Source organism: Salmo salar, chromosome ssa03, assembly GCF_905237065.1.
Source record: "Salmo salar chromosome ssa03, Ssal_v3.1, whole genome shotgun sequence".
Taxonomy (NCBI): Eukaryota; Metazoa; Chordata; class Actinopteri; order Salmoniformes; family Salmonidae; genus Salmo; species Salmo salar.
This window is the reverse complement of record NC_059444.1, coordinates 63,474,376-63,496,025: the sequence shown is the minus strand read 5'-3', so window position 1 is coordinate 63,496,025 and position 21,650 is coordinate 63,474,376. Positions and strand designations below refer to the sequence as shown.

At 42.0% G+C, this 21,650-nt stretch overlaps 1 protein-coding gene across 1 annotated transcript; it reads right to left on the bottom strand.

Moving 5' to 3' along the window:
* Positions 1-1,100: 1,100 nt before the first annotated feature.
* LOC106601053 (probable G-protein coupled receptor 146) lies at positions 1,101-19,225 on the bottom strand. The gene is made up of 2 exons (XM_014192954.2): positions 18,940-19,225; positions 1,101-4,555 (listed from the first exon to the last, which is right to left on the bottom strand). The coding sequence occupies exon 2, from the start codon at positions 4,510-4,512 to the stop codon at positions 3,505-3,507; it is 1,008 nt and encodes a 335-aa protein (XP_014048429.2). The 5' UTR covers positions 4,513-4,555; positions 18,940-19,225; the 3' UTR covers positions 1,101-3,504.
* Positions 19,226-21,650: the final 2,425 nt, after the last annotated feature.

Below are 21,650 nucleotides of genomic sequence, written 5' to 3'. Positions count from 1 at the left end.
TGTCACCTGTTCCCCATGCTGGAATACGTCAGAACCCTGTTTCTACTCCTTCTACTCCTCTCAGTTGGACATTCTAACAAAACAACTCGCTATTTAATGTCTTCACTTTTCCGCTTCTGCTTCCTCGGACTCCTTTATCTCCAGCACGACTCCCACATCAGCTGCTCCACACTGTTATCGTATAGCAGAACAATATTGCTCTTGTTGAGAATTGCAACAACACTGGGCTGTATAGCCAGGCCCACGGATGTCAAAAGAATTCACAGAATGCCTGGATTGTTCCTGTTTTACACAGTGTGGTTAAAGGGACGTGCCACAGCCACGGTTACTCTAGCGGGTTTACAGTGCAGACAGAGAGTCTATTCTAGGTCTCAGTATATGAAGAGATTAACGTTGGAAATGGATGTGTCCCGCTGTCTTTTTTTTTATTAATTTTTTTTACCTCTATAGCGCACAACGGTAGCTCAACATTAACCCTGGAAATGGACATGGGGGAGGGGATGTCAACCCAGAATAACATCATCTCTCGAAAGGGGGCTTAAATTCATCAGAGCATATAAATAGCGTCGATTCATTTCAAAATGCGTGGGTGTTTTAAGTAGATCCTGCTGTTGACGAGGCTGGGTTTCAACCGCATGGATATAAAACATGACAGGTCTGTATTTGGACCAACGCAGGGAAACACCCCCAGGTCACAGGGTCCCAGGTGGGATTGTCTGAGCCTGTCCCATGTGATTAGTGTGTTGATTTGAAAAAAAGAGACCCAGCTGCCAATGGGAAGAACGGGCAAACAAGCTCTTTTTACAGTATAAATGGCTATGGTTTACCAAGCTCTGTAGAGGGGCAACCAAACCTAATTACAGTATGTTGCAAGATGACACATAAGTGTGGTTTCTGCTCTCTATAGCTGGCACTATCCCCATGGCTTCAAACAGCAATGAAAAATAAGTTTGGCATTGTTTACTGACACAAGAATACCCTCAGAAATGTTGACATTGATTCGTCATGACAATGTACTGTGGATACTGGATACAGTTGACATTAGCATATCAAAAGAACACTTTGAACATCAAGACAAAGAGAAACTAAAAGAACAGACATTGTGTTTAATTCCCATGTTAGTTTATTGTGTAATCAGTCTTTGACTCAACTGACAATAGAGAAGATTACTGAAGCTACAGTATCTAAATATATATTTGAGAAAATAATACTGTATTTGTGAGAGGACATGGTGTTTTTCCAGTAAATCTCTAACATACAATATATACAGATATTTCATATTATACATATATACTGGTATATACACAATCACAAAAGCATCACATCTGAAACTGGATTCATCTTGACCTATGTAGCTAAACCTCATGAAATAAAATACATTCTTATCTCTGCTTATATAGGTGGATTTCAAAGAATAGCATACTCTAACGTTTCCCATAAACATACAGTACTGGTTCTTTAAAAAATATATACTAATTTTGGTGGGTTATAATGGCACAACATAAAGGGGAGGTAAAGGGCGATGAAATCTGTAATTCTAAAACTAAGAATCCCATTAAAGTGACGCTCCAAAGGTTTTGTATAATTTCAGCCAGTAGTTTCGAAAGTAGTGCTCTTGAGCCAAAACTGGTACACGAAAGTAGAAAACAGTTGAGTACTATGTCATCCACTTCGTATGGTATGTTAGGAAGTTGTAAGTGCCTAAGATCTCGGACTGAATCTTTAACTGTGAGAATTTACTGTTTCCTATTTCAGTTCCTATTCCTAACCGTTCTTTATTTCCTGGTGTCGTTGGTCATATCTAAAGGTAGAATAACATTGCTTATAACTAACTTTACTGTGCAAGAGCCAGAATCCTTTTCATTGTATGACATTTTCAGTGAACTCTACCATCATTCAACAACCCTGGAATGAAAATGAGCCAATATAAGTCTAGACATAAGTCATTTGTTTGTTTCTGATAGTAGCAGGGCAGAACATGTGACATATCTGTCCCTCTGTTGCTCTACTGCTCAGAAAGAGCATTTCAACTGTAATAAATTAGGACTTTGACCAGACCTTAAATAATGATTAACAGGGTGTGGACTCATTTTTAGGGTTCCTCAGCATTTAAACTCAAAGGGTTTTGCTGATCTTTTAATTAAGTCAATACTTATCATGAGGTGGCTTGGATACCCCAGCAGTAGCAAGAAGCAACATGTTTAAACAATGGGTTACAGCTTATCATTGTATTGTCTCTTTTAAACAATGGGTTACAGCTTATCATTGTATTGTCTCTTTCAAAGTGGAGATGACTAAACTGACCTTTTCATTTTAGCAACAAAGACTTCAACACTTCATACCATCACATAATCACATGCAATAACGGACATCACCATAACATGACAAGAGTGAAATGTGATTGACGTGTTCATTATTTAGCTGAAATATAAATAGGACATGTTTTATATATAAACAGTCTTCCTCTTTAGTGGGAAGCAAGATAGCAAAGCAGCTGTGCAGGTCACTTCTGTGCCTTTAAGCAGCTTTTAGACATCACATCAACTGAGCCAAGGCAAATGTTCCCCACACAATGACTGGGTGTTGTGTGCAGCCAGTTAAGTGATAGCATTCTAGGACACAAGAGGTAAGTTGGCCATGCCTGAACCCTGAATAGAAGCTGTGTGGAAAATTTCTCGGTAGTTCACATGATCCTATGTAATGCCGTAGAGGTGTGAAATTAAACAAGGTACATGTATAGTACTGTGTAAACTGCTGAGGGTGACGAGCAGGCAAAGGTTATCTCTAGGTGCAAGACAGTGGAGGACAGAGGATGTGTCTGTAATGGGACCCTATTTCCTATATAGTGCACTACTGTTTAACCGGACACATAGGGCTCTGATCAAATGTAATGCACTATGTAGGGAATAGGGTGCCATTTGAGACCCCTCCAGAGTGTTGTGGCCGAGGCTGGACAGGAACTCTTCAAATGAGACATGGCCTCAGGCTCCAGGGCACTGGGTGGTCTGACAGGGTCATAAACAGGTTGCATTCCACTTCCTACCTACTACCAGCTACATGCATAGTAGTAACATGCTGATTGACACATGAGATATAAAAACAATTGTTACTCCAATAGTATAACTCATTGTCAGTTTTGGTGTGCAGCGCAGTATCTCTACAGCCTGTGTTGGTGAATCACCCTGTGTGTATTAGAAGAGACACCGCATTACAACGGCTTTGCGCCCCCAATCTAACAACCAAGTATCCAAGTGACAAGCTTGCTAATGCACTTAGTGGTTTCTACTTGGTTCGTCCTCTCGCTGCAGAACTGGATAAAGAAAGTCAAGTTCTAGAAAGTCACTGAAGATTCCTTAGTTTCATTGAAAGTCAAGACTCCAGCCAGAGTAGCAGCAGTGGACCTGTAGCTGACTGCTAAGGCCACGTGTTGCGGGCTCTGTGGGGTCTGTGATAATAAGTGCAGCCTGGGTAAGAGGTTAGGGGTTAGTAAGGCCTGGCCCTGTCTCACGTCGCCACCTGCTGCACTGAGGAGTGTTCGTGAGGGCAGGGTGTGTCCCTGCAGTTTAGCCTCTTTAGCAGCCGCTGCAGCTTGTGGGAGAAGTTCTTGTTCATCTGCCTGTACATGAGAGGCATGGCGAAGCTACTGGAGAAGGCCAGCAGCTCCGACAGACACCTCAGGAAGAAGTAAATTGTGAGCCGCTGTTTGTTGTTGCTGCCGTAGCTCCCCGGCGCCCCGGCTATAGTGTGTACCAGTAGAGTCATGTAGTACGGGGTCCATAGGACAAACTGCATGCAGACAGAGGCCAGCAGCAGCCGGTGGATAGAAGGGTCCAGCCGGGATGAGTCCTGGTCCAGCGGGGTGGACTCCTTCCTAATGCGGAGGATGAGCACGAAAGCATACAGCACGGCCACGGCCGGAACCACGTAGCCAATGAACATCATGATGGCGTCCGCAGCCTCCTTGTTCTGCATCTTGGAGCACTCGATGATCTTGGTGGAGACGTGGTTGCACACGTAGAAGAGCAGCGAGGAGAAGCTGGTGAGCACGGCGCCGCCCCAGATGAACCCGCACACGTGCTTGGTGTTGTACACGCTGGACATGTAGGTGCGTGGCAGCGCTCGCTCGATGTAGTAGTCCAGGCTGAGCAGTGTGGTGGAGTACATGATGACCAGGGAGGAGATGTTGAAGAGGATGAGCAGGGTGATGTAGATCTCATTGTTGTACTCCCACACAGGCCATCGTGTGAAGCTAGGGCCTAGCAGCTCCACGGGGGCCACCAGGTTGAGGACCAGGCCAGCGATGGCCATGTTGACGAAGTAGACGTCCGGCATGGTCATGGACATCTTGTTGGAGAGGTTGACCACCACCAGCAGGGTGTTGTAGCAGAGCCCTATGGGGAAGCACACCATGAGGTAGAACAAGGAGAAGACGGAAAGGACGAGGCCAAAGTCCTGGCAGAGCCGGTGTTCGGAGCTGGAGTCCGTCTCATTGTAAGCCATACAGCTCCACATAGCTAGGGCTCTGAGAGAGGGCTGCACTGGTGCACTGGCTTGGCTGGAGACAGACAGAGAGAGGAGAACAACATTAGTTAAGTTATCTTGTTTTTCATTACATGAACAAGTGCTGATGTGTGGTCAAATATTAACACTGATGACTGAGGCGAAAACAGCTGATGTGTGGTCAAGTATTAACACTGATGACTGAGGCGAAAACAGCTGATGTGTGGTCAAGTATTAACACTGATGACTGAGGCGAAAACAGCTGATGTGTGGTCAAGTATTAACACTGATGACTGAGGCGAAAACAGCTGATGTGTGGTCAAGTATTAACACTGATGACTGAGGCGAAAACAGCTGATGTGTGGTCAAGTATTAACACTGATGACTGAGGCGAAAACAGCTGATGTGTGGTCAAGTATTAACACTGATGACTGAGGCGAAAACAGCTGATGTGTGGTCAAGTATTAACACTGATGACTGAAGAGAAAATGTTCTCCACCCTCATGTCTCCCCCTCTCCTTCCTACTGTTTGAATTAAAATCACTCAAATAGGAAGAGATAATGCGTTTCCATTCTCTTTTAAACAATCTCATAATCCATCATGAAGAAGATCAGTAGATTGTTGAAATATTTTTCCATGTGGGAAACAACAAACTAAACTAAACAACAGGCACTGTTTTTTCTCATTTCAAGTGTTTCCTTGAGACATGTTCTAGGACTATCTATGTTATTGGAGTCATTCTTGTGGTTCTTTAAAAGTGAGAAGAGAGAAGCAAGCAAGACTACACACACACACACACACACACACACACACACACACACACACACACACACACACACACACACACACACACACACACACACACACACACACACACACACACACACACACACACACACACACACACACACACGGCATGGCTATTATGCCTGGGGTAACACCATTAATTCCACTTCATTGCATTTCACTGGCTGAATAAAAACTCCTCACAATATGTTTCATTGGTCAGCTCCAGCCTTAAAAAACGTTCTTTCTTTCTGCAGTGTTCAGGGCCTCTCCTGCCAGAGCAAGTGAATCCCTTGTTCTGATGGAAGAATAACATGCAGGGGCCAGGCTGCCTTTGGAGAGTTGCCCTTGTTGTCCTTCAGATGAAGACCTCCCTCTTTACTATAGCCTGACTCTGCAGGCCGCTTGGCTTCTACGTCTTCCAATCCATGGCTCTTCCAATCCATGTCTCTTCCAAAGCATGAGCACCTTCTGTTCAGGTTACTACACTGGTTTGTGTGTGTGTGCATTTGTGTGTGTGTATTTGTGTGTGTGTATGTGTGTGTGTGTGTATTTGTGTGTGTGTGTTTGTGTGTGTGTGTGCGAGCGAGCGAGCGAAAGAGAGGAACAGAGACGAGAGAGAGAGCTAAGGAGTTTGCGGGATGTTGCGGGTGATGGGTAGATTTATAGACGGTGAAATGTGATGCAGCCCCCCTGCGCCTGGCCGGGCGGTCCCAGGGAGGGGTCAGTGTGGAGTGGACTGAGCGTGAGGTTGGAGTTCAGGGTAAGGTCAGAGAGAACGCCTGGGCACATGGAGGGGGGAACGGCCTGACTGGGGATCAAGCCTGCTGCTTGGCGCAGTGAGAGGCTGCTCATTAAAACACCAGTTACATAACTCTGCCTGCCGGAGTCTGAACTGGAACATGCCAACTCAGATCATATTAATTCTGCTCAGGAAGAAGTGAAAGCATACGCTAACAAAAGAGCTTATGTCAGGAGGGAATGGAACAAGGGGAGAATTCTCAACATTGTATTCAAGCTTGGACAGTTCAAAATGAAAAATATAGAATCAATGATAAGATTCCCCTAAGAGAGACGTGGGGTTTGATGCTTCGGAAAAGCGCGAGACAAAAAACATATGATTTTAAAAGGTTGGATGAATCAACTGGTGCACAAGCCGCTCTCGTGCAAAGTAAGGAAGCATATTTACAAGCTCATATTACGTGTTTACCTGGTGACCGGTCAGACTACTACAAAATAACATTTCCAGACAATGTTTTGGAAACAGAGCAGACAGATGATTTTGTTTGCAAGAGGTTGAGGCTGGGAAGATACCACAGCCAGTAAAGAGAACATTCCTTCTTTCAATTACATAACCTCAGTTTCTGCCTGAGGACACACACACACACACAGACACACACACACACACACACACACACGGATATTGACGCCACACACTCACACAGAAACACTTTCACATATGCGGCTGGTACTCTGTTTATTATCTATCCCGATTACCTAGACACTTTTACCCCTACCTACATGTACATATTACCTCAATTACCTCGTATCCCCGGACATTGACTCGGTACCGGTACTCCTTGTATAAAGCCTTGTTACTGTTATTGTGTTACTATTTCCATTATTATTATTTTTTGCTAATCTTTTCTAACTTTTTAAACTGTGTTGTTGGGAAAGGGCTCGTAAATAAGAATTTCATGGTAAAATCTACACCTGTTGTATTCGGCGCATACAAAAAATACAATTAGATTTGACACACACACACACAGTGTTCCTGTGTGCTCCTCCACACCTCTCCAGCTGGCTGTAAGGAGAGTACACTGCATGGAGGGGCGTGCAGCAGGGGGGCGGTGTACGGTTACCCTTTCAAAAACTCCCAGATGCTTTCCTTTCCCAGAGACAGGTGAAATGGGGCTGCCACTGCCCCTGGTAAAAACCACTCTAAAGCCACCAGGTGACTCGTTTTCTGCTCGAGTTTAAAGGGGTGGGGGAGGGCTCACTAAGACTAAAGACAAAGGCATGTGAGTAACCTGTCTTTGGGAATTACACCCTGCCGTACTGAACAGGAAGAACAGGTGTGTATCTTGAGCTCGCAACCCCTTAGTTAGAGTCGGTCTCTCCTCAAATCAAATCAAAGTTTATTGGACGTGTACACAGTTTAGCAGATGTTATAATGGGTCCCTATAGTGGGTGCAGCAAAATGCTTGTGTTACTAGCTCCTAACATAACATACAGTATATGAATAAGAATCCAGTATACACAAAACATTAAGCACACCTTCCTAATACTGAGTTGTGTCAAGTTGGCTGGATGTCCTTTGGGTGATGGACCATTCTTGATACACACAGGAAAATGAGCGTGAAAAACCCAGCAGCATTGCAGTTCTTAACACACTCAAACCAGTGCCTGGCACCTACTACTACACTCCGTTCAAAAGCACTTAAATATTTTGTTTTGCCCATTAACCCTCTGAATGGCACACATACACAATCCATGTCTCAATTGTCTCAAGTCTTAAAAATCCTTCTGTAACCTGTCTCCTTCTTCTACACTGATTGAAGTGGCTTTAACAAGTGACATCAATAAGGGATCATAGCTTTCACCTGGATTCACCTGGTCAGTCTATGTTATGGAAAGAGCAGGTGTTCCTAATGTTTTGTACAGTCAGTGTATAATTAAGCAATACGGCCTGAAGGATTATGGTACATGGCCAATATACCACGGCTAAGGGCTGTTCTTACGCACGACGCAACGCAGAGTGCTTTGATACTGTCACGCCCTGATCTGTTGTGTCCTTGTGCTTGTCTCCACCCCCTCCAGGTGTCACTTATTATCCCCGGTGTATTTATCCCTGTGTTTCCTGTGTCTCTGTGCCAGTTTGTCTTGTTTGTCAAGTCAACCAGCGTTTTTCTGTCTCAGCTCCTGCTTTTTCCAGTCTCTCTGTTCTCACCCTCCTGGTTTTGACCCTTGCCTGTCCTGACTCTGAGCCCGCCTGCCTGACCACTCTGGCTGCCCCTGACCTCGAGCCTGCCTATCGTCTTGTACCGTTTGGACTCTGACCTGGTTTATGAACTCTCGCCTGTACCCGACCTGCCTTTTGCCTCCCCCTTTTGCTATAATACATATCGGAGCTCAACCATCTGCCTCCTGTGTCTGCATTTGGGTCTCGCCTTGTGCCTTTATAGATACAGCCCTTAGCCCGTGGTGTATTGGCCATATACAACAAACCCAAGATGCCTTATTGCTATTATAAACTGGCTACCAATGTAATTAGAGCAGTAAAAATAAATGTTTTGTCAAACCTGTGGTATCCGGTCTGAAATACCACGGCTGTCAGCCAATCAGCATTCAGGGCTCGAACCACCCAGTTTATAAGCATATAAATATGAATCCAGTATATAAATACGCAGTGTGTATAAACGGTGTAACAAAACTGCAATGTACAGTAGGACATTGCAGAATGAGCAATGTGAAGAATACAGTATATGAATACACAGTGTGAAAAACACTAAATGTCTCTATATTCATGGGACAGCAGTGTTGACTGTGCGAGTCCTCTTAGAGACGTGGACAATGTGTTAATAATGAACACAGCAGCCTAATGGGCTGTGGAAGTGTGTGTGAACAATCAAAAGGCACAGCACACAGCGTGCTTGAGATGTAATCGCCCTTTATGTCACACTGTCATCCCCTCTTAATTACCCACACCGAACATCAAAACACAACTCCTTTATTTTGTATTCCAGTACAATCTTCGTGTTGGAATAGACCGCAGATCTTCTCTGTAAATCTCTTTTCATTCACCAGTTTTCCAGAACCTTTTCTCTGTCAAGAGACCATGACAAAACGTGGACTGGGATGGTAGACGCATTCCTAAGGATGTGAAGATAGTGAGCTACGCTGCTGACGCTTCACTGACAGTAACAGGCACGTCAACACAACAGGGCATTCCATAGACGCTTTCTTCACTATAAAGGGCACCTGGTTGAGATGGGAAAACGCCATTCATAGGACACCTGGTTGAATTGTAAGAAGCCTTCGGTCAACAGTATGTCACCAAACCCTACCATAATTGTGGTATTACACTAGCCTGGGCCAATATTTTATGCTGTAACCATAGGAGTTCACTACAACACATTTAGTATGGGAACACCAAGATATTACAGCTGACCTGATCCAAGACAATCTGCTCATTTCACTCATCTTCAAGGTTCAATGTTGTTAGTTTAATATTACCAGAAGTAGAAAAGGAGAAACTCTGCTTTGGCAGGTCCCCTCCCTCCAGGCTGGGTGTTCAGGGATACAGATGGATTTGATATCTCAGGGTTATTGATGTGAATAGTGTGACACTCTGTGATAGGCTCACACCCCTCACTTCCCCTCTGGAACGTACAGCTATTTCCCAGAATCGCCTGAATGACATCACATGTGAGCGCATACATGTCTCTAATGGTGTTTGATAGCTAGAGCAAGAGCAGCTTTCTGGAAGGATCATACTGCACATTTGGAGACTTACTTTCAGATGTTGCGCAACCTAACAACAGAGCATTCAATCAACTCTGAATCTAACCGCAATTAGATTAGGCCAACATTTCATTCAAACTCATTTCATACCATACAAGCAATTTCCTCTGCTCAAAAAATCTATCTATTCTCCCAAACAGGATAACATTGGCATCGCGTCTGGTTTCACACCGATTGTCCTCTTTGCACTTCGTTTGAGGAGAGGCTAGGAGGCTAGGAGGGAACACATTAACATTTCAGAACGATGTGAGAATACGTTACTGTTTCATGAATAATTCCACCTGTGAAAGTCCTTCAGCTCTCATGAATAGCTCCCTTTGATATTCACACCTGCTTTCGCTTCCCTCAGAGTAGCATAACAACCGAGGGGAGCGGCGTGTGATTTGTGTGAAGGTGCCCGCTCTGGTGTGCCGCAGGCTTAGGGTTTGTTATATACCATAACGCTCAACAGTGTAGAACCTGGTGCATTTTCACTCATTATAATTAATGGCCTAGCGTGACTTTGTTACACAATCACAGCAAAATGAGGAGCAAAACTATGCATTGTGATTTTGTATGTCATGTGGCAGGTGGCTTCTCTTACGACTTCAGTGCAAAAAAACGGACTTATTTACAGTATTGCGGTAAATAGTTCTGTTCATTTTGTCTGACACACTCTAATCTACTGACTTTATTCCACACCTCACCTCTGTGCTTTCTATTGATAGTCCAGCCAGTCCTTAATCTCAGCCAGTCTGTGTACTATACATGATAGAAAAGAGGATATTTGTTTAAATATTGCATAATTCCTGTAAACAATAATTCCTGTTTGGACGGCACTCAGTGAAGTGATTGAAGGAAGACAATGTTGATGACGAAATGGGAAAATGTGATATGTCTCTTATGTAATCCAGTAGAAATATGTTGTCAGCTACACACTTGGAAAAACCCACCTGAGTGCTTCCCCTAGTTCTCATATAGGGGAATGCTGCTACTAAAAAAGCATGAATTCATGTAAACTAATGAACTTCTATTCTATATTGGCATTCCAGAGTTTTTCTTCATAAATGGCTTGACAAAATAATACAGTATTATTAGAATTTTAGCCTATTCAGGTGGGATGGAGTTTTTGTCCCATTGCATGACATCATAATCGGATCGGATTATTCTGACCAATGACCAGTCATATTTTATTTGCATATGTATCCTCCTAATTTGAAGGGGTAAGTGGGAAGGCTCTAGTGCAGGGGTATTTAACTCTTACCCTACGAGGTCCAGAGCCTGCTGGTTTTCTGTTCTACCTGAAAATGTATTACACCCACCTGGTGTCCCAGGTCTAAATCAGTGCCTGATTAAAGGGGAACAATTAAGAAAAAAAGCAGTGGAACTGGCTTCGAGGTCCAGAGTTGAGTTTGAGGGCTCTAGAGTCTAGATCACACGTGTCAAACTCATTCCACGGAGGGCAGAGTGTCTGGGGGTTTTCGCTCCTCCCTTGTACTTGATTGATGAATGAAGGTTACTGATTAGTAAGGAACTCCTCCCACCTGGTTGTCTAGGGCTTGATTGAAAGGAGAAAAAAATAGCACCCGCAGACACTTGGCCCTCGGTGGAATGAGTTTGACACCCCTGGTCTAGAAGATCCTATCCGCCAATCAGGGCTGTGTATGTAAATATATTTACATTTGTATCAACACGCCACACGATCAGACTGAGCATTTAAAAGGGAAAAGGAGCCTTAGGGAAATAAATGAAAACATGTTTTTAAATAAACACGCACAGTGATTTATTAGACATACAGTAATGATTTAAGAATACAATTAAAAAGACTGCATGGGGGCTTTAAGTAGCAGTTTCAATGCAAAATAGGGAGAAAATAATCACAGGAATCTGTGAATATTTTCCAAAATATATGTTTTAACACTGTAATTAACCACCACTGAGACTTTTAACGAGTAGCAAGTGTATCTATATCATAAACACAATTTAATGCATTAGTTACCAATTAAGTAACAACAACATGATGATATCAGTAAATTGAGTAATATGGAAGTTACATATGAGTAGGCTACTATATCAAGGGATGCCAAAGCACAGCCAAAATGTCCTTCCCAAATGACTTCTCATGTAAATACACACTGAAAAAAGTATGTTTGACAAGAAAGTGTGTAATTGGTTGCAGGGCAAGTACATTTCTAAAACCAAAGTAATCTGTGAGCGCATGGCCTGTCAGTCTTCTTGAACATCATGCCACCTGTGAAATAGTTTCCCATGATTTACTTGTAAAATGACTCATGTGAAGTTCACAGAAGCATATCGAATTAGGTGACAAATAAAAGCTAACAGTCTATATTTTCAGGAAATGAAGGCATAGATACATTTTTCATCCATTTTCCATATTAAAAATTAGGCACAAGTAATGACTTTGATTTCTGGTCAAACAGAATGAAAAGAGGTCAGAAAACACTTCCAAGAATTAGGAATACATCAAAACACAATAATGTTGAAGTAAAGACCTCTGACAACTAATATCAATATTTATATTTCGTTTTGGCGAAATGATTTGCCTTCTGTAAGTTTAAGAAACATTGCCTTGTGTCTTTTCACTGTTACTAAAAACCCACATATCTTTAAGATAGATGTTTATTTCTCGCCCTCATGAGGTGGGAGGATAATGAAAGTTAGCACCTGTAACAAGTAAAGGTAGACCTACCAATGAATGTTTTTACTGATACACATTTTTATTTATTAACACTTTTAATTCTATCACCAAATCAATTACAGAATTGTGAAAAATCAGTAACAGAATTACTGTAATTGAATTGGCAACAATGGAAAATCATAGTAGTCACAAACCAGAGTTGGGTCATCTGCTACTGTCCTCCCTTCCACTGGCATACTGTTATGTTCAGCTCATTCTTTCTCTTTCTGTTGTCTGGTAGTCAAAGCGAGAGTGTGAAACCCCTCCCTCTCTCTGCCTCGCTCTTCTCTCTCTTGCCAGTTAATGTTACTTCTCCCGGCTCTTACTGACACCTACCCATGAGCCCCCTCTCTTTCCATTTACTGTAAACAGCATCCACTCTGGCTGTCGTTGGATTCTAATGAACTCTGCCCCCAAACAAGGCCAAATTTGGTTGGTCTGGACTGGACCAAATCTTAACTAATCATAGACGTCTATGTTTCACAAGTTTGGACAGCACAGTACAGTAAGAGTACCAATGTCCAATGTCTGTAGGAGCGACTGGCCGCATCGTGGCCCCACACACCACAATCTGGAGCCCTATATGGGTGAATTCAGGGTTCTAACAGTTATAGGCATTGGTACCTCTGTACTCTACTGTGCTCTACTATGCTATACTATGATGTCCAAACTTATGAAACATATACGTCTAGGACTGGTTGAAATTTGGTCCGGTCCAGAACAACCAAATTTGGTCTTGTTTGGGGGCAGAGTTCATTAGAACAATAGCTAATGTGTAGAATAATACCCAAAAATGCAAAGGAGGATATTGCATATTTGTACCTTCGTGTACCTATTCAGGATACATCACCATGACGATAATGACATACCCATAATTATGCATTTCTATGTAGTACAGATCGGGGACCCATGATGTAATTACATTCACATTACTTACTGTAGTTCAATAACCAAAACAGATTTTTTTAAACTCAAGGTGTCATATTATAGCTGACACCCCATTATTTCTGCATCTCTGAATCTTAATTCAGAGCCGATATTTAACAGAGTTTTGGTAAAACGTGGTCGCATTACAAACTGAGGGAGATTTTACTGTTACCAAACTTTGCACCTGCACCACTCTTACAGTAAATTTGTTTTTGTTCAATTTTCTGTGTACATTTTTCAAAGTAGTCCTGGTGCATATAGTTGGTTTGTTAAACTTTGAAATCAATGGTTTTTGTTTGGCATACATTTTAAAGTGAAAAATCTGAGTCTGAAAATAATTCTGTTACGTGGAATTGCCCTTCAAGCAATAGATCCATAATTACACTTTATTGCCATGCTAAGTCACAGGTGGACTTTAACAACATGGTCTCAGTGCATTTCGTATTATTCTGTACGGAAATCTAATACACTCCATTTGGTATGATATGTTACGTTTCGTATGTATACATTTGTGGATGTCATCTTCCATTTATGTTATGTTATGTTACAAATTACAAATCGTATGATATGTTATGAATTGCAAATCAAACAATATGTAACGAATTTTGCAAAATCTACTAGAGGTCGACCGATTATGATTTTTCAACGCTGATACCGATTATTGGAGGACCCCAAAAAAACGGTACCGATTAATCGTCCGATTTTTTTATTTATTTATTTGTAATAATGACAATTACAACAATACTGAATGAACACTTATTTTAACTTAATATAATACATCAATAAAATCAATTTGGTTTAAATAATGCAAAAACAAAGTGTTGGAGAAGAAAGTAAAAGTGCAATATGTGCCATGTAAGAAAGCTAACGTTTAAGTTCCTTGCTCAGAACATGAGAACATATGAAAGCTGGTGGTTCCTTTTAACATGAGTCTTCAATATTCCCAGGTAAGATGTTTTAGGTTGTAGTTATTATAGGAATTATAGGACTATTTCTCTCTATACGATTTGTATTTCATATACCTTTGACTATTGGATGTTCTTATAGGCACTTTAGTATTGCCAGTGTAACAGTATAGCTTCCGTCCCTCTCCTCGCTCCTACCTGGGCTCGAACCAGGAACACATCGACAACAGCCACCCTCGAAGCAGCGTTACCCATGTAGAGCAAGGGAAACAACTACTCCAAGTCTCAGAGCGAGTGACGTTTGAAACGCTACTAGCTAGTCATTTCACATCGGTTACACCATCCTCATCTTGGGAGTTGACAGGCTTGAAGTCATAAACAGCGCAATGCATTGCGAAGGGCTGTTTGAATGAATGCTTACGAGCCTGCTGCTGCCTACCACCGCTCTGTCAGACTGCTCTATCAAATCATAGACTTAATTATAACATAATAACACACAGAAATATGAGCCTTAGGTCATTAATATGGTCGAATCCGGAAACTATCATCTCGAAAACAAAACGTTATTCCTGTTACATTGCACAACCTTCAATGTTTTGTCATAATTACGTAAAATTCTGGCAAATTAGTTCGCAACGAGCCAGGCGGCCCAAACTGTTGCATATACCCTGACTGCGTGCAATGAACGCAAAATGACACAATTTCACCTGGTTAATATTGCCTGCTAACCTGGATTTCTTTTAGCTAAATATGCAGGTTTAAAAATATATACTTCTGTGTATTGATTTTAAGAAAGGCATTGATGTTTATGGTTAGGTACAGTCGTGCAACGATTGTGCTTTTTTCGCAAATGCGCTTTTGTTAAATCATCCCCCGTTTGGCCAAGTCGGCTGTCTTTGTTAGGAAGAAATAGTCTTCACAGTTCGCAACGAGCCAGGCGGCCCAAACTGCTGCATATACCCTGACTCTGTTTGCAAGAGAAGTGACACATTTCCCCTAGTTAAAAGAAATTCATGTTAGCAGGCAATATTAACTAGATATGCAGGTTTAAAAATATATACTTGTGTATTGATTTTAAGAAAGGCATTAATGTTTATGGTTGGCGCAACGTGTACCTAAGCGATTATATGCAACGCAAAACAGGCTAGATTAACTAGTAATATCATCAACCATGTGTAGTTAACTAGTGATTATGATTGATTGATTGTTTTTTATAAGATAAGTTTAATGCTAGTGAGCAACTTACCTTGGCTTCCTACTGCATTCGCGTAACAGGCAGGCTCCTCGTGGAGTGCAATGTAAAGCAGGTGGTTAGAGCGTTGGACTAGTTAACGTAAGGTTGCAAGATTGAATCCCTGAGCTGACAAGGTAAAAATCTGATGTTGGAACATAATATATATATATATATATGTAATCGGCCAAATCGCCGTCCAAAAATACCGATTTCCGATTGTTATGAAAACTTGAAATCGGCCCTAATTAATCGGCCATTCCGATTAATCGGTCAACCTCTAAAATCTACAACATGTTACAAACTAACAAAACGTATGATATGTTACGAATTCCAATTTGTTGTGGTTAACGATGGCTAGGTGGCTAATGCTAACGTTAGCTAGCCCTAGGGGTTAGGAGTTAGGTTAAAGGGTTAGCAAAAATATTTAAGGTTAGGGTTAGGGGAAGGGTTAGCTAACATGCTAAGTAGGTGCAAAGTAGCTAAAAAGTAGTAAGTACCGTAATTTCTGGACTATTAAGCGCACCTGAATATAAGCCGCACCCACTGAATTTAAAAAATATATATTATTTTGAACATAAATAAGCCGCAGGTGCCTACCGGTACATTGAAACAAATGAACTTTACACAGGCTTTAACGAAACACGGCTTGTAACAAAAATAAATAGGCTTTAACGAAACACGGCTTGTAACAAAAATAAATAGGCTTTACCGAAAAATAAAAAATTTGCAGTAAACAGTAGCCTACCAAGAAAGTCATTGGTCACTATCTTCCTCCTCCTGTGCACTGAAACCATCTCCTTCGGTGTCAGAGTTGAATAGCCTCAGAATTGCTTCATCCGATATTGGATCGTTTTCATTGTCGTTCTCGTCACTTTCATCCGGAGGCAAATCCCCCGCTGAGCCCTCTTCAACACGCAGCAGTCCAGCCTTTCGAAACCCGTTGATGATAGTGGATTTTTTGACAATGCTCCACGCTGTCAGGACCCACTGGCAGACTTGACCATAAGTTGCTCTTCGCATGCGGCCCGTTTTAGTGAAGGATTTCTCCCCACTTGTCATCCAAGCCTCCCGCTGAACACGGAGCGCCACTTTAAATGCACGATTTACACTGATGTCGAGTGGCTGCAAATACTTTGTTGTGCCCCCAGGAATCAGGGTGACAAAATGACTACCGTAATCAGAGAGCGCTCGATTTAATCGAAACAGTAAACAAAAAAGTTGTTTGACCGTAACCCGTTTGGCAATTTCATTGGTCTAATGAAAGCTTCATGCCGCCAAAAAAACTGAGCACGTCACAGAATGTGTTTTTTTGGACAAAACAAATTTGAAAGCAGGAAAAATCCATATATTAGCCGCGTCATTGTTTAAGCCGCGAGGTTCAAAGCCTGGGGAAAAAGTTGCAGCTTATAGTCCGGAAATTACGGTAGTTACAAAGTTGCTAATTAGCTCAAATGCTAAAGCATTCCGTGATGAGATTCGAACACGGAACCTTTGGGTTGCTAGACATTCACGTTATATACCTACCCATCCACCCCGACCAACCACCCTCTTTTCATTTTATGTAACCATACCAAACATAACATAACCTATATATACAAAATTATGTGGACACCACTTCAAATTACTGGATTCGGCTATTTCAGCCACACCCAATTGCCGATAGGTGTATAAAATTGAGCACACAGCCATGCAATCTCCATTGACAGAGGTATGGCCTTACTGAAGAGCTTAGTGACTTTTAATATGGCACCATCATTGGGTGTGACCTTTCCAAGAAGTTACATTTCTGCCCTGCTAGAGCTGCCCCAGTCAACTGTAAGTGCTGTTATTGTGAAGTGGAAACATCTAGGAGCAACAACAGCTTGTGTGGTAGACCACACAAGCTCACAGAACGGGACCGCGGAGTGCAAACTGTCTCTGGAAGCAACGTCAGCACAAGAACTGTTTGTCGGGTGCTTCATGAAATGGGTTTCCATGACCGAGCAGCCGCACACAAGCCTAATATCACCATGCAGAATGCCATGCGTCGGCTGGAGTGGTGCAAAGCACCCCGCCATTGGACTCTCAAGCAGTGTAAACGTATTCTCTGGAGTGATGAATCACGCTTCACCATCTGGCAGTCCGACAGACGAATCTGGGTTTGGCAAACGCCAGGAGAACGCTACCTGCCCCAAAGTATAGCGCCAACTGTAAAGTTTGGTGGTGGAGGAATAATGGTCTGGGGCTGTTTTTCATTGTTCTGGCTAGGCCCCTTCGTTCCAGTAAAGGGACATCTTAACGCTACAGCATACAATGATATTCTAAGCGATTCTGTACTTCCCACTTTGTGGCAACAGATTGGGGAAGACCCTTTCCTGTTTCAACATGACAATGCCCCCGTGCACAAAGTGAGGTCCATACAGAAATGGTTTGTCAAGATCGGTGTGAAAGAACTTGACTGGCCTGCGCAGAGCCCTGACCTCAACCCCATTGAATACCTTTGGGATGAATTGGCACACCAACTGCGAGCCAGGCCTAATCGCCAAACATCAGTGCACGACTTCACTAATGCTCTTGTGGCTGAATAGAAGAAAAGGGTCCCTGTAGAAATGTTCCAACATCGAGTGGAAAGCATTCCCAGAAGAGTGGAGGCTGGGGGGAGCAACTCCCTACTAATACCCATGATTTTGGAATGAGATGTTCAACGAGCAGGTGTCCACATACTTTTGGCCATGTCGCTTATGTACTAATTTGAGTGTCCCGTATTTACGTGTACTATGTCTAGTCTATGAGACCAGTCTTACTTTAACAGTAGGTTCATGTAAAATGTCCATATGTTTGTAAGTTATATCATCCTTCAAATCAATGTTGTTGATGATAGTCACAGTATGATCTACCTATGCATGAATTAGATTGCTGGTAATAGGGTCTTTAGTGATTACGAAACCTATTTGTGCAAGTGTTTCCAGAAACATTAAAGCACAAAGCTGTTAAACGATTACTTTTTCGTAACTTATTTAACTGTCTAATGTAATACATCCTGCTAAACTAAAAGCAATGTATCATTATATATATCCGTTACAGAATCTAGACTCGCGGATACATTGTATCCATTTGCTTGCAACCTATTCGGCGCCGATTTCCTATGGGTGCAACCGACCATTGGGAGCTAAACGAGGATAACTGTCATCTATAGAAACTATAGATGACATAACATCTGTGAGGCTATTGTTGACCACTACATTCAAACACACGCTATATTTTATCATAGCCTACCTATTTATTCTACAGCCAAATTAAACAGTAAATTCAATGCTTTCGTCCGAACATAGATAGGAAATATGTTTGTGTGGAACTCAATATGCAGTCTGCTGAAAAATGATACAAACATTTTAGGAAAACTCACCAGAAAAGTACAGATTTGGCACGGCGACAAGTCTACGGAGGCATCGGGTTTTGCTGTACTTCCACTGACATTTCTCTGTAATTACATTTGGTGTTCACTTGTAACAAACGTCGTAACCTTTTCTATTCGGAAGAAAAAAAAATACAAAAACGGTATAGTTGGATCTATTACTTTTTGCGTAGTTACTTAGGCTACTGCTGCATTTAGCGATACAGTTTCTAGTCTGACGAGGTTTGTTCTCGAAAGGGGAGGACGTTGACAACTTACTACGAATTGAGTGGTACTGAACCCTACAGTGTATACACACGTGACCCTCCCCCACAGTCTCCTTCGTTTCGTCGATGAGGCCCGACTCGCCCTCGACGCACTCATTGGACGAAGCAGATCAGAGGGGGAGTTGGATGGACTCTCAACAACATACCCCGCTTTTACGTGCGCAAAACACCCAGTCATACCGAGGGAGCCTGACAGCAGTTTTCGGCCAGTAATGTATGCTGTTAGATGCAGAAAGAGTTTGTTGGAAAATCAGTTTTACTTTGAGTTTGCCGTTATCAGTGTTCTGTGTTTTTATCTTTCTCAATCAATAATAGCCTACTATTCACTGTACTTGTGAAAATTGTCTGTCTTCAAAGTGCATGTATGCAATGTATATCACAATCACCTGCTTCTAATATAAATCTGACAACTCCAAACGGATACAGCTCTAATTTCTGGAAATAGAAATGTATCTAGTAATAAGCAGATATTTTGATTATGCATGATGTAACAGGATTATATCTGGACATGGAATGCCTGTATCAGATAACTGGAGCAAAGGCTATTTTAATACTCTAATCTTTCACACCTCATCTCTGTGTTTTCATTTGATAGTGTTTACATAAATAGATTTACCAAATCTGCATGGAATGCTAATAATATGGTGGGATGAACTGCCCTGTGGTCTGTTTGTCAACTGTCTGGTATGAAATGATTGGTGTTTGACAGGAGAGGGTTGTGGTTTGGGGTAAGTTTGTGTGTTGTCCCTGACATGTCCCAGAGAGGCAGGTCTAACTTAACCCTAACTGGAGAAATCCCAGAATCAGACAAATCTATCCTGATCTACCACTGGTCTGGACTGGTGGACTTGGCAGGCAGAAATCTAACAGCAGTCTCTGCTTACTTTAACTGAGAGGGGGAAATCGTATAATACAAACAGGTACTGATGAACAGCATTTTCTTAATAAGCATATACTCAAATGAACAAGAAGGATGTTCTGTTAGTTATAACAACATTTATAACACGATAAGGCACACTGTGGTTGGAATGAGACTACTGGAGTTTGCTAAGAAGATTAAGGATTACAGAAGAAGTGGCCAACTGTAAATACTTCACTACCGTTTATGACCCACATACTCTATCTATGTGCTGACCCACACAGAGAGAGGGTTTGAAATGAACTCTGTGTGTGTTCTAATTGGACAACAGCAAGGTTGAAGCTCATATACAAATGACAGGGTGAAACACATTATTGATCATGCTGTTCCATCTAAATAAGATTGTCTATAAACACTAATCTGTTCATTAATTAAGCAATAAGGCCCAAGGGGTGTGGTATATGGCCAATATACCACGGCTAAGGGCTGTTCTTATGCACGATGCAACGCAGAAATATTCCACAAACCCTTGAGGTGCCTTATTGCTATTATGAACTGGTTACCAATGTAATTAGAGCAGTAAATAATGTTTTGTCATACCTGTGGTATATGATATACCACGGCTTTCGGCCAATCATCATTCAGGGCTCGAACCACCCAGTTTATAATCATGATTATAACAGTGTTGTAACGTCTAGAGATGGATTTCTGACCCAGATATGCCAGCACGATAATTTGTTTGGAAACATACTTATTATATACTTCATGCTTGTGTTTTAGAAGGGTATAGTAACTATATCTTGTTAAGAGAGAAATCACTGATTGCCCTTCTCGCCATTGTGGAGTAGTTTTTAAGTGGATAATACATCAGATATATTTTATTTTTGGATATGCAGTTTAATAGTGAAACCATTGTTGTTTTTTGGTTGGTCTTTGTTAGACCATATCACACAGAGAAGACATCTACTATCACCATCATGTTACATTTCATTAGTCTGTGTGTCCTGCTAAAACTCCTCTCTCTCAACGGCTCCTTGAGATTTCTCTGAAGAGATTTCACCAGAGGCTTCTGATGACATGATGACATAAGGTCTTTATTAGTGCTGGGCTCCTATGAACACAGAGCCATACTTTCATTTCCTGCTCTGCACCTGAGGGGAAGAAGAAATACGGCAAAATAACAGCCTGGGCCCAACCCTCTGGGTCGTCAGTGGTGTGAGGCATGTGATGGCCTTGCTGCTGCTGTTGTTTCATTTGAAACTTCCTGGTATACACCCTATCTATCCCTCACACCCTCTACTCAAACAGTGAACTACGATGGAGAAGGTCTATTGCAGCTTTTGTAAATAGCAAAATAGTTCGCCCCAAGAGGATCCATGCAGCCGATTCCCTGGTGTAAGTGTTTTGCTCGAACCATTCAATGTGTTACAGTAAGACCATACAGAGGCACTAGGGGAGTATATGAATAGCATAGTAGTAAGGATATGTGTGCCAGACCACAATGTTCTCCTCAGGGAAAGGTTATGGTATTGATCTCCACCTTTTAAAAAGGTAAATAGAGCAGAGTTTACGTCATC

Coding starts and splice junctions, on each gene's coding strand:
- LOC106601053 (XM_014192954.2), bottom strand. CDS start 4,512: ATGTGGAGCTGTATGGCTTACAATGAGACGGACTCCAGCTCCGAACAC.